At 40.1% G+C, this 18,972-nt stretch overlaps 1 protein-coding gene across 1 annotated transcript in view; it reads right to left on the bottom strand.

Annotated features, from left to right (window-relative positions):
* The window catches only part of SORD (sorbitol dehydrogenase), a 69,001-nt gene extending 51,147 nt beyond the window's left edge, over nucleotides 1–17,854 (bottom strand). The window contains exons 1-2 of the mRNA XM_031949286.1: nucleotides 17,681–17,854; nucleotides 11,157–11,402 (exon numbers count right to left, since the gene is read on the bottom strand). Of these exons, the coding sequence (XP_031805146.1) occupies nucleotides 11,157–11,402; nucleotides 17,681–17,854 (420 nt within the window). The remainder of the gene's footprint in view (nucleotides 1–11,156; nucleotides 11,403–17,680) is intronic.
* Between the last annotated feature and the right edge of the window lie 1,118 nt (nucleotides 17,855–18,972).

The raw sequence follows: 18,972 nt of genomic DNA, 5'->3' as shown, positions 1-18,972 counted from the left end.
AACTACCTACAAATACCTAAACTGGAGACAGCCTCAAAGAGAAAGCATTAAAATTAAGGAGACTTGAAAAGGCTTCTTATAGGAGATGAGATTTTAATTAAGATGCAAAGAAAGCAAAGAATCAACTTGCCCAAAAGTGGAGAGGGGAGACAGAAGTTTCAGATCTAGGTTCCAATTTCCTTTGAAATTAGCATAATAAACCTAGGATTTCTACTAAGTTCGACAAACAATAGAAATGCATTTCATCAACATCAGCAAGGGTATAGAACAAAGGAAGCAGTATTCTCACAATTAGGTCAAACAGTAAGCAGTTCTACTGGCTTTTCAGACAGTAATTCACAACAACCTTATACTTGAAATCCTATCTGAAGGCTTCAGCTTGCTTGATTTTGCTGGGAATCTAATTGGAGTAAGAAACTGAGTATGATGTCCAAGTGCTCATGGCTCAATCTGGAAGAAACTGTTTCCCCCCTTTTTTGGAAGAACGAAAATAAAATGTTAAATTTTTAGATATCTCAGGTAACAGGTCTAGGCTGATTATGAAATTAATCAACAGGACCTCTGTGATAAGAGCGAAACCAGACAGCCCTATAAAGTTATGTAAAATCACTAACAAAATGTCATACAAACTTAAATGGACTTACATTCTCTGGAAGAACTTCCAGAGAATGACTCCTTTCATATATAAACTTAGATGGTCCCACATCCTCTGTAGCCAAGAAGAATATCCAGAAAATATGCCCTTACACAAACTTAAGTAATTTTGGCTATTCTGTTCTATTGTTTTATCTCTGTATAAAGTAGGCCTTCAGAAAATGTCTCTGCAAAAATCACTTCTCTCTCTTAAGAATGCTAGTTGCCTGCCAAGAGTGTTAAGAGTGTTATCTTGGTGTCTTTCTAACAATAAAAGCTTTTTTTATCACAACCTTTTTGTAAGTCAATTTCCCTTGCTAGCCCACCTGTACCTTGGTGCTTTAGAGAACGACGATCTCACAGCCATCTCTGCCATACCTCTCCTTTATGACCCTACCCTTATCACCTGGACTCACATCAATTGCAAGCATAATCCTATTATATATTAACGGTTTTCCTTTGAAATTTTAATCCCCTGGTTCAGTGAAAGACACAGGAGAAAGCCAGGCTATCAGCCAAACCCTAAACGGAGCCACAGTTCAGAGTTCATGCACAATCTTTACATAATCCTGACTTTCCTTTTGCAACAAAATATGAATGCAAATAATTAAAATAATACAACTCAAGGTTATTTTGGATTTTTCTAAAAACAAATGTTTTCATTTTTAAAATTGTTATTGATGGGTTTTTGTTGCTGCATTATTCACTTCTGAATATATCCTTTCTTCTTTCCCTAGCCAGAGATATCCTTTGTAACAAAAAAAGGGGGGAAAAGCAAAACCAATTAACAATCAACTATACCACAGTTCTCCACCGTTGCAATGAAGAAAAAGTACAACAGTTCTATTATCTTAAAGATTAACTATATAATTTTCTTCCTAGTTTAAAAAAAAATAGATAATCTATTAAACATTCCAAAGTCAGATGCATTACTCATAAACCAAGAATCAAAGTTTAGAGATGGCTTTAGGAATCCCATTAATTCTTCTGATGAGGAAACAAGAAGCCCAGACAGAATTAATTTGCCCTTGGAGCACAACCAGTTGTAGGATCAAAAATCTGATTGGAAATCCAGGACACTTCCCACTAAACCACCAACTTCCCTGTCACTTAATCTAATTGAACCTTGCTTTACTCATCTGTAAAGTAAGGGATAATAATAACTGCATTAACAATCAACCTCACAGGATTGTTAGGAAGAGAAATGTTTTCTTAAACCTTAAATAAATGTGGGTTATTGAAGAGGTCTTCAGGATTAGGTGTGGTTGGCAGGCAGGGAGAAGGCTCTGATAGAGGTCAGTTTAGCTCCATGGTTCCACCCTCTGGGGAGGTCATCCAGTCTGAAATTAATTTATAGCAGACCCCAGATGCCCACCCTCTGTGGGGGTCTCCACCAGTCTCATCTTGCTGTGCCCTGCCAGAATTCCCAGTCATGTGCCAGAAGTTAAATTTTCCCTACTTATAGGCCACCCCATGGCTGCCACAGCACTCTCCCTCAGTGTCTTTCTCTTTACTCTCCATACCCCCAACGCCATGTGGTATCTCCCCTATCCTTCTCAATCCCACTTCTCCTTCTTATCGCTAACTAGTTCTTTCAGGGAGCAATGTCCCTTTTAGGAAAACCCCTTTCCATGCTCTCCCAACTCTATTTCATATTTACCATTCCCAGTGTCTATTGCATCCCTCCATCTTGTCTATAACCCATTCTCCTAAATAAATCCACCTTTTGCCAAAGAGAATGGCCATGGTGAATTCTTCACATGACCAGACCTAAACTTTTGGTACCTACCATCAACTGGTATCTACATCAACTACATCATGTTGGTCCTCAAATCACATCAATTATTATCATTACAACAAATAAATAAATATCATAAATAACTCACCAAATAAGTATGAGTTATTATTACCAGCTGTGACTTCAAAAAGTCCATGCAACTTTTTATTTATAAAATGAGGAAAATAACTACATCCCAGACTGATTATTATGTGGATCATAATTTGCCCTGAATTGTTGACTATAAAACCAAAGTTTATGATGAAGATTCAGAGCAGATGGCATCTAATCCAATCCCTTTGACAGATAAGAAAAATAAAGGTTTTTGGAGGGGATCTAAGATCATATAGGTAAAGAGAAGTATCCAAAGTAAATTTAAACTGATTCTAAAACAAGTATATTTAATAATAACCCTCTATGGAAATGGTTCTCAAAGTATGGTCTAGAGAATCCTGGGGATCTCTGAAACCCTTTTAGAGGATCTACAAATTCAAAAATAGTTTTTATTTCCAATATGGTAAATGTCTATAAATATAACCCAGATAAACAAAACCGCTTTGGAGAGATCCTCAATAATTTTTAATAGGATAAAAGATACTGAAAACAAAAGTTTGAAAACCACCGCTCTATAGTATATAGTACCTGAAAGTAGAGGATAGATTTTCTACATTCCTTGCTATCATGTCCATAGATTTCCATCTCTAAATTATGTTACAATCTGCGAAGTATATGCTAAAAACTGTTAGGTTTTGGTTTGGGTTTTTTTTTTTTTTTTACAATGACGAGAGGAAATGGAGGGAGTTTGAAATATTTATAAATATTATCTAATATATTAGGTGCTGGGAATTAGGTGCTATTATCATCCCCATTTTACAGCTGAGGAGATGAAGGTGACTGGGATCACCCATCTATTAACTGTCTAAAATGGGGATTTGAACTCCTGAACCCAGTCTCATCCTGCTATATCCACTGCCATCTAGTTGTCTTGGTCTGAACCCGAGAGGGGACTTTATCGTGTGTTATCTACTTGCTCATAGTCACAGAGTTATGGATGAGGTGAAAGATTTGAATCCAGGCCTTTCTGCCTCCAAAAAGTAGTCCTTTATCTCTCTACCCTAAGTTGTTTCTCCATCCTAAGTATACAACAATAAAAAAGTTTCCCGCAACTAGGTCTAAAGGGCTATCAAACTGTGCAGACCCTTTGATCCAGCAATATGTCTCCTGGTTCTGTATCCCAAAGAGATCTTAAAGGAGGAAAAGGGACCCATATGTGCAAAAACGTTTGTGGCAGCCCTGTTTGTAGTGGCCAGAAATTGGAAACTGAGTGGATGCCCATCAGTTGGAGAATGGCTGAATAAGTTATGGTATATGAATGTTATGGAATATTATTGTTCTGTAAGAAATGACCAGCAGGAGGATTTCTGAGAGGTCTGGAGAGACATACACCAACTGATGCTAAGTGAAATGAGCAAACCCAGGAGATCATCGCACACAGCAACAAGATTATGTGATCAACCGTGGTAGACTTGGTTCTTTTCAGCAATGTGATGATTTAAGACAATTCTAAAAAACTTGTGATGGAAAACACTATCCACATCCAGATATGGACTATGAATTGTTGATTGAATGTGTATTGAAACATAATGTTTTTTGTCGCCTTTGCTTTTTCTTTCTCAATTTTTTTTCCCCTTTTGGTCTGATTTTTCTTACACAACATAACAAACTGGAAAATATGTTCAAAAGGACCGTACAAGTTTAACATATATCAGACTGCTTGCTGTTTTGGGAAGGGGAGAGAAGGGAAAAAAATGAACACAAAATCTCAAGAAAAATCGATGTTGACTATATTGACTATATGTTGACTTGCTATCTAGAGGAGGGAGAGATTTGGAACACAAGCTTTTTCAAGGGTAAATTTTGAAAACTATCTTTACATGTATTTTGAAAATAAAAAGCTATTATTAAATTTTTTTAAAAAGATAAATGAACATTGAAAAAAAAAAAAAAAAACCTCTTTGGAGGTCAGCTAAGTGTCCACTCCTCTATTTTCATGATGTCTTCCATATTTCCCCCAAAAAAGGGTGGTGAATAACAATCAGGAAACACCCATGCTGCTCCTCTAATTGTACATGGTTTAAAATCTCTCCTTTCCTAAATACCATGTTAGCCTACAGGCTATTCATTAGATTAAATTTATGATTGGACACTTCAATCACTTTAAATGCTTGGACATTATCGCTTACCTTGCTGTTTTTTTAAGAGTTAAATAAAATATCAATAAACCCACTGGGCTCAGTGTTCCTCACTTTTTCTTTTACAATTCAATCTACCCTTGTTATTTCCCTACATAATTGCTTTCACATACATCAACGTAGCCTTTTCCCCCTTGCTCCCTTACCCTTTCTTAGTGAAATCATTATTTGCTTGAAAAATAAGTGATAATCACTCTATCTCCCACTCCAGGCATTTTCATGGGATAATTTCCCTTTTCATTTCCATCCCCATTTCCCTTAGCTAAAATCCCATCTTCTACAGGAAGCCTTTTCCTATCTCAATTCTAGTGCCTTCTCTCTTGATTATTTCCATTTTATCCTGGATATAATTTATTTATATATCATTGTTTGCATGTTGTGTCCCCCACTACACTGCCCTTACCACTATCTTTTTTTTTTTTTTGGCTGAGGTATTTGAGGTAACTAGGATTACACAGCTAGGAAGTGTTAAGTGTCTGAGGTCAAATTTGAATTCAGGTCCTCCTGACTTCAGGGCTGGTGCTCTATCCACCTAACTGCCCCTACCTCTACCATTATCACTCAGGAATTTCTCCTTTAAGATTGACACAATCCCCATCTACCATCCAGTCAAAATCCTAATAACTGTTTTGTCCACAGACTCCAGGGACATTCTAACCTCCTCAATTAATTCAACAGCTGGCTCACCATTTTTATCTCTTCCCCTACTCCTTACCTCAATACTAGGGCACTTCAACATACATATTAATACTCAAACACCTCACCTCTCTCAAATATAAAGATATACCCCTTCCATGTTCATAAACTCTGAATTTCTCTTATCCTAGTCAACTACTTGCCAATACCAAGCCCTGCTTTGTCCACACTGTCAAGTCTCTTTTAGTCTATCAACCCTGAATTAACCACAAATTTTTCCCCCAACTTGACCTCTTGGTGAACAGGTTCATCTCTATATTCCTCTCGAGTCCCTGGCCTTCTTATCATAGCAATTATATCCTGTCACACCTCAGCCTTGGATCACTCCCATCATCCATAGTCTTTATTCCTACACATGAGCTACTGAATGAAGGTGGCAAAAATTATGCAGCAATCCTAACTGGCTCCACTACAAATTTATATTGTTATATTATATTAGAAGCAGGGATGCTTCTAAACCTTTTCATCCCTTTTCAAGAATCCCAAACCTTCCCCACCCTCCCAGCTGAGAATTATGAAAGAAATGAATAAAACCTATATGCTATGATTTTTTTTTTTTTGGGGGGGGAGACATTTTTTGCCAGAAAAAATTAGTCTTAAATTGTATCTCCAGTCCCACACCAAGATGACCTGATGACACTAACTACAGGGAAAAAATCCCCACCAGAACAGCCAAGATTTTAGGTGATTCAAGAGACAAGGTTAATAAACTAGAACCCAAGCTTGAGTTTCAGGCAAACCACCCAACATCTTGTCCCTATTATTTTACCTCCCCAAATAAGGAAAACAAATGAATAGCCTCACATAATAAGTTCTTATTGCTATTTGTAATGTGAAAGCTGTATGAAATCCTACATATAAATACATCTCCTTTTGTTCTGCAGATCAGCTAGTTACCTAGCAAAGGCTCATGAGCTGATAAATTAAACTTTTTTATCTTCTATCCTTGCCTTTGAATTTAGTGTTGTGATTGCTTTTTTGTTATTCAGTTGTTTTTCAGTCAACCTGCAATCAAATGGACCGTGGTGGAAAAGAATTACTTTCCTGAAGGATCTTAGGACCTTGAGGAATACCACATATTTTATTGGGGGTGGGGGGTGGGGAAGGACATTCTTTGAAAGCTACATTTTCTCCTCTCAATCACCCAATACCTTCTACTACTCTTTTTTCACCTGTCTCACAAAAGTGCTTCTATTTGCCAAAATCAATGCCTCTACCTACACAAATGATCCCATTCTATCCCATCTCCTCCATCATCCCCATTCTCTAAAATACCTTCTCTCCCTGTCCATTAGCTACTTCTATACTGCCAACAAGTACGTCCATCTACCCATCCTCAAAATACCTCACTTGATCCTTCCATCCCCAATAACTATCATCCCATAGCTCTCCTGCCTTTTGTAGTTACATTCCCTGAGAAAGCTGTCTTCAACAAATACCTCCTCTTCCTCTTCTCACCCTATATTTGACCCTAAAATCTTGCCTCCAATCTCATCATTCAAATGAAACTGCTATCTCCAAAATTACCAATGATACTTAATTGCCAGATCCAATAGCATTTTCTCAATCCTCATTCTCATCCTCTGTGTAACCTTTTTATTGATCACTCTCTTCTCTATGATACATTCTTCTCCCTAAATTTTTGGGACACTTAAAATTTCTGGTTCTCCTCCTGCCCATCTGACCACTCCTTGGGATTCTCTATTGGACCTTTATCCAGGTCAACCCCAACAATCGTGGTTGTTCCTTTGGGTTCTGTCATGGGCCCTTCTCTTTTCCCTGTTTCACCTGATTATGTTATCAGTTCTCACAGATTCAATTATCATCTCTATGCTGATGATTTTCAAATCTACTTTTTCAGATCTAAACTCTCTGAACTCCACACTCCCATCTGCCTTTCATCCAATTGCCTATTGCTTATCTCCAACTAGATATTCTGTAGACATCATAAATTCAACATGTCTTGTCTGAAACTGAACTCATCTCTCTCCCCTTAAACTCTTATCCCTTCCAAACTTTGCTCTTACTATGAAGGGCACAACCATCCCCCAGGCTTAAAACCCAAATGTTATTCTTGACTCCTCACTCTCTCTCATATCCTAAATCCAATTTGTTGCCAAGTCCTGTTGATTTTACCCTTGTTACATCTCTACAATATACAGTCTTCTCTCCCGATACTTCTACCACCCTGGTATAAAGCCCTTGTCTCCTTGAGACTGGACTACTATAATAACCTGCTGATTATGCCTGCTAAAAGTCTCTCTCCACTCCAATCCATCCTCCTCTGAGCTATCAAAGTGATCTGAGACCTCACTCAATAAACTCCAGTGGCTCCCTGTTGTCCTCAGGATTAAATGCAAAACCCTATTTTATGTTCAAACTCTTTCATAACTCTATCCCACCACCACCACCACCACCACCTACCTTTCCAGTCTTCTTACATGTCATACTTCCATCCCACACGTACTCTTCACTCCAGTGATACTGGACTCCTTGCTGTTCTTGCTACAAGACACTCATCTTCCAAATTCAGGCACTTTCATTGGCTGTCCTCATTTTTACAAATATCTCAATTGAGATATAAATGCTAGCCACTGTTATTGTTGGCATAATCAGTACTATTATTATTTCACTGGCTATATGGACCTTTGCTAAGGTAAAGGGAAAATTCATCTGTAATTTAAACAGTAGCCTGGGGCAATGAGACATTTAGACACTCTCTTAGTTAGTATGTCAATAGAGCAAAAGCCTTGGCTGTCCTGATTCCCAAGGCCAGCCCTAAGCTACCAGGCCAGAATGTTCCTCAAAATAAAAAGGAGAAAACTAACTAGACAATGTTTAAAATCTCTCCTAAGTCTAAGATTTTCTCACAGCTATCAAGATAGCTACCAACCTGTGATTTTATTGGTGTAGGAATTCCAGCTACTACAGATAATAATCTTATAGATTTAAAAGTTCTACATTATAAGTTAGATAGGCTTTCCCCAGCCCTCACGTGAAATAAAACCTGTTTGGAAGGTGGGGACTGCTTAATTCTATCTGTTTTGCCCACTTTCTCCAGAAGCCATTGGGCCTATTTCCCAGCGTTTTGCCCCTGCTCATCCATCCTACTTTGGCCCTGAAGCCTTCTTTATTTCATGTAGGAAGGGAAACCAATTGAACTAACATCTAATTTGTGGTTGCGTTTACAACACTGGCCTTGATCTTCCGATTGGGTCTCTTCTCTGGGTCTTGTCTGTAAATTCTCCTTTGTGTGTTTCACAGTCAACTCCTTCAGGACCATCTCCAGGCGCCATGATCTAGAGATCATGGCTCTGGAGGGGAAGGTGAGGCAGTGACTTGCACAGCCCTCCCTCACTTAAATCCAATTCACTTGCATGTCATTGTGCTCTTCGAGAATGAAGGGCAAACCACTACCACCACAACCAGGCTGGGAACAGAAGATTCCAGAGACAGATATAAGAGATTATCTAATCCAAGTGGCTTGTTTTTACAGATGAGGAAACAGGACCCAAGAGATGATGTGAATGGCCCAAAAGCACACAGGTAATTAATAGGAGAAAGATCCAAAATCTGGCCTTCTCATCCCCAAATCCAGCCTTTCTTTTGATACTTCTCACTAAAAACTCAGATGCTCCATGAAATGTTGGTCTCTAAATTTTGCATACCCAAATGATCCCTCATAACTGTAAGGAATTCCTATTGAGAATCTTCCTCTTATGCAACAGCTCTGCAATGCAATGTTCAGGATAAGTGGGTGTCTAAGGGATGGGACTCTCTACTCGGGTCTTCCCTATTTACAAGGTTGCCTGTCTCACATATATTTAAATACAAATGTTCATCCCAGAATTGTATCCTACACAGCCCATCCTCATACTCTTTTTGCTTTCTACTTTGTTCTGGAAAAAAGGTGGCAAAATAACTATAGTGGGGCTAATCTCTGCCTGCAGAGCTGAAGGACTATTGGGGAGGGCAAGGTGGGGAGTGAGGAGGGAAAGACAAGTGAGTATCAAACTCTCTTCTTGGGAATATAGTATCAAATCTATGTTTTCTTTCACAATATGACTAATATAGAAATGTTTTCCATGACTGCACATGTTAAACCATTATCAAATTACTTGTCTTCTCAAAGACAGTGTAGGAAGGAGGAGAGGGAGTTTGGAGCTCAAAAATTTTTTTAAATGAATGTTAAAATGTTTTTACATATTAATAGGGGACAAACAGAATATTAAATTAAAACAATATTAGCAGTTAGAATATGGAACCTATTCCAGATTCAGAGCTAGAAGAAAACTTAAAAGGCCATCAAATAGTCTAACCTCCTGATCTTACAGATGGGGAAACTGAGGGAGAGCTGTTTAGTGACTTTCCCAAGTTCTAAGGCGAAACGGAATTTATGTCATCTCGATTCCAAGTCCAATGTTCCATCCACCATATCACAATGCATCTAACACAAGGCTGAGATGGCAGGGTGCTGGACACCATGGGTCAATGATGATGATGGCTGTGAATTTGGTGCTGAACAAGTTTGACCACTTACCCTGGGACACTTTATTTCTCCCTATACCAATATCTCAAGGAACATCTCTCTAATTATTAATCACAAAACAGTAAGTTGTTGGAGCTGCAAATGACCTTAGATATCACGAGTCCAGATTCAATGAGGAAACTGAAGCCCTAAAAAGACAATCTGGGGTTTGATACCACAAACTCTAAATTTTTCTTTAAAATCAAAATGTGATTATTTTCTTCAAAGGCACTAAAGGAAATATTTAAAAAGCACTTAGGTGGGGTGGGGGGGGGGGTAAGAGGTGAAAAATTGGAACAAGAGGTTTGGCAATTGTTAATGCTGTAAAGTTACCCATGTATATATCCTGTAAATAAAAGGCTATTAAATAAAAAATAAAATAAAATAAAAATAAAAAATTAAAAAAAAAAAATAAAAAGCACTTAGGTAAAAGACATCAGGATTCTCAGCCTGGAATGACCCTTACTGACAAGAGACCACCGCCTCTTGAACTTGTTTCAGTGAGTTAAGTTATGAGAAGAGGATTTTGTAAACCTTAAAAGTGCTAGAAAAACACGAGTAGTTATTAGATGGGATGGAGAGTCTTCCCTTCAGCTCCGAGTGACTGCCAGTCTTGAGCAACCTGAGCTCCAGGGAAGGGAGGATTGGCCAAAGTGTGGCTGATGGGCAGTTGCTTGAGCTTTCGCCCCAGAGGCAGGGAACAAAGGTAGCTAGGAGCATGGGAGCCTGGAATGGGCCAAAAAGGGCAACTACCCAGTAAGCAAGTCAAGCCCCGGGGGGGAGGCCTGAGAAGGAGAGGCCGTTCTCTGGAAAGCCCCAAGGGAAGTGGGAAACAGCAAAGACCCGCAGAAAAGGGAATAAGCAAAGAATTCAGGCAGAGTTGGCTGCAGAGGGAACTGGCTGGCCCCTAATGAGCCATGCGGGGGATCCCGTTCGGGCACGAAGGGGCTCGGAGAAGGATGGGCCGGCGCTCCCAGGGGTAGCCGCGCTCGTCTTTCCTTGGTCTCGCTTTGCAGAGGTGCAAGCGCGCCTGCGGGTGCACCTCCAGCCAGCACGGGGGAGAGTGGCTCTGCACCCCGTTTTCCCGAGGCCTCAGGCCCCCGCTGAGTGTACCTAACTTGAGGGGGGCTGAGGTGGGCGCTGGGAGGGGGGTCGCCGGGCTGGGGAGACAGAACCCGGCGGGGGCACGTTTTCGGGGAGGGGCCCAGCGGTGGTGGGGAGCGGGGGGTCGGAGGAAGTGGGACCCCCGCCACCTCCCTCCTTGCTTTACCAAGCGCAGGTCCCCGGGTCCGTGCACCACCACGGAGAGGTTATCAGTCCTGTCGTCCATGTCGCCAACGGCCAATCGCAGGTCCGGGGCTCGTGACTGCAGAGGGCCGGCTCCCGCTACGCAGCGGCCTGCAGCCTGGTCCGAGACGAGGTGCGGGAGGGGCCCAGGCCCTGACGCCGGATTGCGCGGGGCGGGGAGGGGCGGAGTCCCTGCCCTCGGAGGGAGGGGGGCGGGCTCCTCCCGGCTCTAACGGGGCCGGCGCCCTGCATGCTGTCCCGGCCGGAGGCTGTACCCTCCTCTCGGGCAGGAACTGCTTTTTCCTCTTATTTGTTCTAGACATTCACTATTAAAAAAAACTTTAATAATAGCTTTTTATTTTCAAATATATACGGGAAGATAGTGCTCAGCATTCACCCTGGCAAAACCTTATGTTCCAAATTTTCCTCCTGCCCTTCCTCCCCTAGCCCTGTCTGGGCTAAATAGGTCCAGTTCTTCTCAACATATTTCCACCTTTGTCAGGCTGCGCAAGAAAAATCAGATCAGAACGAAAAAATGAGGAAAAAAATATGCAAAAAACGACAAAAAAGGTGAAAAACTATGTTATGATGCACGCAGTCCCCACAGTCCGCTCTCTCCATCACAAGTCTATTGGAATGGGCCTGAATCACATCACTGTTGAAAAGAGCCCTGTCCTTCACATCACGTAATCTTATTGCTGTGTACGATGTTCTCTTGGTTCTACTTACTTCATTTATCAGCAGTTCACGTAAGTCTTTCCAGGCTTTTCTGAAATCCTCCTGCTGATCACTTCTTACAGAACCATAATATTCCATAACATTCATATGCCATGATTTATTCAGCCATTCCCCAATTGATGGGCATCCCCTCAGTTTCCAGTTCCTTGCTGCTACAAAAAGGGCTGCCAAAAACATTTTTGCACATGTGGGTCCTTTTTCTTTTTTATGATTTCTTTGAGATACAGACTCAGTAGTCTGCAATTTCATAGTCCTTTGGCCTAATTCCAAATTGCTCTCCAAATGAATGGATCAGGTCACAGATCCACAAACAATTAAACAATTATTATTTTTAAAAATTTAAGTTCCACATCCTCTCCCTCCCCTCATTCGTCTCTTCCCCACTCATTCAGAAGACAAGTTCTGTGATGTCATTTTAAACATGTGAAGTCATACAAAACACTTCCATATTAGCCATGTTATAAAACAAAAAAAAAAAGCATGAAAAATGAAGAAACTTTTAAAAAGTATCCTCAATTTGCACTCACTTCATTAGTTTTCTCTCTGCAGATAGATAGCATTTTTCATCAAGGGTCCTTTGGAATTGTCTTGGATTTTTGTTTTGATTAAAGTAGCTAAGTTTTTTATAGTGTATCATCATTACAATACTGCTGTTACTGTATGCAGTGTTCTCCTGGTTTTTCTCTCTTCACTTTGCATAAGTTAATATAAGTCTTCCCAGGTTTTTCTGAAACTATCCTGCTAATCATTTCTTATAGCATAATAATATTCCATCACAATTATATATCACATGTTGTTCAGCCATTCTCCCATTTTCCTCAATTTCCAAATATTTGCCATCGCAAAATGAGCTGCTATGAATATTTTTGTTGATCTTGTTCTTTTTCCTTTGATACCTGTGAGATACAGACCCAATACTGGTATTACAGAGTAAAGGGGTATCGACAGTTTTATCTCCACTCATCTTGCTCTACATCTTGCCAATGGACCCAAATGACTCTGAGTGAAAAGTAAAGAAGGTGACCTTGCACAGCCCTCCCCTCACTTAAATAGAATTCACTTGCATGTCATGATATCATTTTCCTGATGTTGGTACTCTGCGAGAACAAAGAACAAAATAACAACAACCTGGCACATAGTAGGTGCTTAACAAATATTTATTGATTAAGAGAAGGATGGGCCAGAGATCCATACCCTTTAATTCAACAATATTTCTACTAGGTCTGTATTCCAAAAAGATCATAGAAAAAGGGAAAGGATCCACACGTACAAAATATTTATAACAGCTCTTTTTGTGGTAGCAAAGAATTGGAAATTGAGGGGATGCCCATCAGTTGTGAAATGATTGAACAAGCTGTAGTATACGAAAGTAATGGAATATTATTGTGCTGCAAGAAATAATGAGCATTTTAGAAAAACCAGAAAAGACTTCCACAAACTGATGTTGTGTGAAGTGAACAGGACCAGGACAACATTGTACATCATAACAGAAATATTGTTAATGGTAACATTATTTGATAATCAACTATGACAAACTTAACTCTTCTTAGCAAGACAATGATCCAAGACAATTCCCACAATGGAAAATGCTATCCACATCTGATGGGATCTGAATGCCAATCAAATGTTATTTACTCTTTGAGAGAAGTTGTTTCATGTGTTTTCCCCTTTTATAACATGATTAATATAGAAATATTTTACGAGTGTATATGTATAACCTATATTAAATTGCTTGCCATATTGGGAAGGGGGGACAAGAAGAAAAAAAGAAGAATTTGTAACTCAGAATCTTTCAAAAAATGGATGTTGAAAATTGTTTTTACATGTAATTGGAAAAAAAAAAAAAAAACCATTAATTAAAAAACCACTCATGCTGGACCAGTAGGCACTGGTCCTGTTTCCGACAGTAGCTATGTAACGCCAGGAAAATAACACTCTGAGTGATTATGATCTTTGATCATAATATTTGTAGCAGCTATCTCCCAGGGTGGTGGTGGTGATAATGATGATGATGGAGAGGAAGAGGAAGTGATTTGCCTCGGGCCACAGAGCAAGGAAGTGTCTAAGGAAGGTTTTCTGATTCCAAGGCCAAAGCTTTATCCTTTTTTACCACAAGCTACCTTCTTATTTTAAGATAAGTATGAAAAATGACAACCTTAAAGTGCCATATAAATGTCAGCTATTATTGGTGTATTGGTTGGTAGGAGTCACTTAATGTCTGCTATTATTATTATTGATGGATTGGTTGGCCCAGATCTATGATTTCATTGGAGAAAGGGAATTCCCTTAATACTAGTGCCTTCCCTCTGAAAATTTATCTCATGTGAACTTCTTAACAACATGGACTCTCTTTTGCCTTTCCTTATATACCCAGTACTTAGCATTGTGTCTGGCACAATTCCTATATTCCTAATAAAGCAATTATTAAATACCTCTGCTTAGTGGATGGTGGTAGGATTCAGGCTGGCCCAACTCTCCAACACCCCATTTGGGATTTTCTCGGCAAAGATAGTGGAGTTTATTTGCCATTTCCTTCTCCAGCTCATTTTACAGATGAGGAAACTGAGGTAAACAGGGCTAAATGACTTGCCCAGGGTCACATAGCTAGTAAGTGTCTCAAGCCAGATTTGGATTCAAGTCCTCCAGATTCTAGGTTTGACACTCTATTCACTGCATCATCTAACTAAGTGGGTATCACCCTACTAAGTGGATACAAAAAGAAAAAAAGGAAAAAGAAAAATGATTTTTGCTTTCAAGCATCTTAAATTTTGCTGGGAGAGAAAAATATACAAACATTTAAATAGTTATCACTGGAGAAGAGATAGGACACTGACAAAGGGATCAGGAAATGTTTTCCATAGAAAGTGGCCCCTGAACTGAGCCTTGAAAGAAGCTAAAGAGTCTAAGGTTATATGGGGTAGAATGGGGGCAGGAAGGAGTATATTCTAGGTATGGAAAAGATGGGGGTAGGAGATATAATGCTGATTTCAAAGACTAGCAAATAGTTATTTTCTTGGACTGGAGAATTGTATGAAGGAGAATAATGTGAAATAAGCTAAAAAGATAGGCCAGAATAGACTTTAATTGAAAAGCTGAAAAGCTTGAATTTATCCCCAAAGCAAGAGAGCCACTGAAGATTCTTGAGTGGGAGTGTAATGTGGTCAGATCTATAGCTTGGAAATATTCTTTTAGCAATTGTATGGAGGGCAAATTAGAAAGGGAGGTAATAAAAGAGAGAAATCCAATTAGGGTGCTTTTACAATAGCCCATATGAGAGTTAATGAAGGTTTGAAGTCAGATAGTGGCTGATGATGGAGTGAAGAGAAGGTGATACAGTCCTCTGGAGATAGTATTGATGGAACTTGGGAATTAATTGGATAGAGAAGCAGGAAGGAGAGGGAAAATAAAAGGATGACTAAAATTCTGAGCCCAGATGACTGGAAGGATAATGGTACTTTTAACAGAAGCAGGAGTTACACTCTACTGGGGGGGAGATATATAGAAAATAATTACAATAAAAGATGTAATATCACATTAGACAATAAATGGTTATGGATCAATCAATTCACTAATTGTACATGGAGAAGAGAGAGAAGAACTTCCAGTGAGATATCTCAGAGAAAAAGTTTTATGAAGAAGGAGGCAAGTGAACTATCTTCATTTCAGCATTTGTTTTATACCTATTATTTTCAGGTATTAAAAATACAGACATTTAAAAATAATAATCTAATAAAAATGATAGATATGACCCAAACACAAAAAAATATAATTCAAGAGAAAATATAATAAGGACCAAAAAAAGATGCAAAACAGTATAGAAGAAAAACTATACTCTATGTTATAGGCCTAATTGTGCAAGGAACAATTTTTATTACTGTAATCATTATTCTAAATTCACACGTTATTCTGGGGAAGAGGGGGAGCAAGGGCAGAAAGAGTAGAGAGAAAGAGAGAGAGAAAGACAGAGACATAGAGAAAGAAATACTTTAAATCAATCCAAATATAGCATTCCCTCATGCTCTAGGATATGTGTCTCTACCACAAAATATTTTTGAAATAACATTCAAAGGAATTTTAAACAAAGAAAATTTCACTATATAACAAAACATTGTTATACAACTCAAGGTAAGGTAAAAGTTAGCTTTTTGCTTAGTCAATCCTGAATAATATTCACTTAATCTTGTGGAATCATTCTTCTAAAACCACTTAGTCCTTCTGTCACCATCAAGCATGTGAAGACTTTCCCTGATGAGAACACTTTGTTCTAATGGCCACGAGGGCAGCTGAAGCAGATGCTGTGAAGCTGTAGCTTGGTCAGACATCAAAGGTCATCCACTACTTCCTAGGCTAACACCAGTGTGCTGCCACTAGATTTTGATGACTCGGGAAGAGAGAGTGAAGCTGACCACTTTGTATAACTCTGCATAACTTAAATCCATTTTACTAGAAAGTAAAAATATCACCTAAGATAAGATTAGTCTACTTCGAAAATGAAGGACTAACAACAATAACAATTCAAAAGCTCCTTCCAATCCTCCCATTCCCACTATAAGCTGGCCACAGGTAAATATAAGTAATTAAAGAACCTCCTTCCTCAGATCAATACATTCTTCCCTTGGGGAAGGAGAAAGGTTATGCTCTCAAATAGAGGTAAGGTGTTTCTCTATTTTAAGTCTAGCTACTATTCTTAATCCTTTTTCATGAAGTATTTCCTTCTTCAAAGTTTGATTAAATACTGACAAGGCTGTTGGGATTTTAAAAAACTTAAGTGTGATAAGTTTAGATTTATACTTTTATTATATATTATTATACTTATATTCTTTATACTGAAGAAATGTTTGTTGCTCAATATCTTCAGTTCAACTAAAAAAGCACGTTTTAATATGTTAACATAGTGGTCAAAGAGTAGTAGCCATAGGTAGTTAATAGTTAATAGGTAACAGACCTGCTCAAAAGCCTTCAGTAGCTTCCTATTATGTCTAGAATAAGTCTTAGTCCTGCATGTAAAAATCTCCACAAATTGGCCCCAAACTACCTTTTTAGTCTTATTTCATATTATATTCCTTAGCACACCCTGTGTTTCAGTCTGGAACACTTTTTTTCTGCCCTGACTATTGACCTCCCCAACTAGCCCCAACTAAAATCTTTTTTTTTTTTTTTTTTTTTAACCAGAAGTCTTCCCTAACGCCACTTAGATCTAGTTTCTTTCCTCTGTTAATTATTTCCTGTTTATTCATTACTTTGCCAACTTTGTACCTGCTTGTATGCATGTGGTCCCCTCTCATTAGATTGCAAGCTCCTTGAGGGCAGAAGCTTCTGGGGCAGCACCACAGGGCTGGCTCTCAAGTGCCTCCGTTGGAGGAGATGGGGTTGCTCTGAGCAGTCTGAGGGGACTGCTTACCAGGGTCTGGGGATACAGTTCCAGCTGTAGCTGTGGTTATTGGCCATCCCCCTGACCAGGTAACCGGAGACCCAGAGCAGTGGGCAGGGAATGGCTTGCCCTGGGAGAACAAGAAGCCCCCATCCCTGTGCTGTGCTGAGGGTTCCCTGGAATGTGCAGCAGGCACCTCTCCCCGAGGCTACCTCTGTGGTGCTGGAGCTGGCCAGAATCTCAGGCTTGTCTGGGAGACCCAAGTCTACATGGAGAGAATTGGGCTCCCCAGCGTTGCTGTGGACTGAGGCCCAGGAGCAGAATGCACTGTTCCTTCAAGCTAGCCGGCTTCGGGACATCAGCCACTGAGCTGTGTCCCTGCACCTTCTCCTACTCACCCACCACCTTAGCATGGAGGGGACCTGAAGCCCATGCACTGATGCTGGGGCGCCAGTGATCCTGTGCTCCAAGGGGTGATCTGTGGAGCTACCAGACCCAGTGATCAAGGTCAGCACTCCTTGCACCCCGTCATTCCAGCTAGCCGAGTCCTCCAGGCACTTGTCTGGTCCCATCTGTACCCCTTGTGCTGTGGCATCAGGCCTGGCCCTGGCATCTTCTCTACTGGGTTACTTCTTTGGTGATGGGAGCCACTTCAAAAGGGACTGGCTGGGCTGGGCTCCCCCAGACCAGGATTTCCCCGGCATATATGAAACAGCCCAGGCTGCTCACCATCATCCTGGATTAAGGCTCTCTAAGGTTGGGGAGAAGGCAGAGAAAGGCCCCCACTTATCCCCTGGTCACTACTAAGAAGCTATCAGTATTCAAGACTGTTGCTACCTTGAGCCATCAGTCCAAAGGTACTGTAAGAATAAGGAATTGTTTCAATCATAGGTTTTGTTTTTAGGAGTCAGCACATTCCCATGCATCCTAGTAGAAAAGAGTTCCAGAAACAGAGTGAATGATACCAGTCTTAGGAGAAGTCAAGCAGGAACACTCTGGGTGATTAAGAGGGGGTATTAATTTTGGATAGGGAAAGGAAGTTTAATTCCTTAGGAGAGAAAAGATAGGTCCTCGAATAGACCCCTTCCATCACTACCACTGCCACTAAAGGGATTATCCCAGTGGATGGGCTCCACTTAGCCTGCAGATGCTGCCCCTCAGTAAGAATGATCAGAAAAGTTTTAAAGAAGGAAGCTGAACTGACCCATCACCCTAACTTCCCATTTCCAGGTAGATTATGATATTAAAGCTGAGGACACCCAAGTTGATGAGCATTTTATCTTGAAAATGACTTTGGATTGGCTTAGGAAGGGCAGAGTGGAAGACAGAGATGAAGTAGCTTTCTGTGTGCAACTGTTATCTTGATACCAAATGAATGTGCTGAGAGATAATTGGGGGGAACTAAACTCTTTAATTATCTGCAAAGTGTGCCTGGCAGAGAGAGAGACACAGAGACAGAGGAGGAAGGAAGGAGAGAAGGAGACACAGAGAAATAGAAAGGGGGGGGGGAAGAGGAAAGGAGAGAGGGAGGGAGACAGAGACAGACAGAGGGGAGGAGGAGAGAAAATCCCCAAGCAGCAATTCCATAATATTGGAGAATCCCTGATTCCTGATGGGGCAGGGCTTTTCATGCTGTAGGCCACCTAGAAGCTTTGTCAATAACTGCATCCTTAGTGAGCTGGATCAGCTA

The sequence above is a fragment of the Sarcophilus harrisii genome, chromosome 2 (genome assembly GCF_902635505.1).
Source record: "Sarcophilus harrisii chromosome 2, mSarHar1.11, whole genome shotgun sequence".
NCBI classification, from domain to species: domain Eukaryota; kingdom Metazoa; phylum Chordata; class Mammalia; order Dasyuromorphia; family Dasyuridae; genus Sarcophilus; species Sarcophilus harrisii.
Note: the sequence above shows the minus strand (reverse complement) of the source record. Positions and strands in the feature narration are given on the sequence as shown.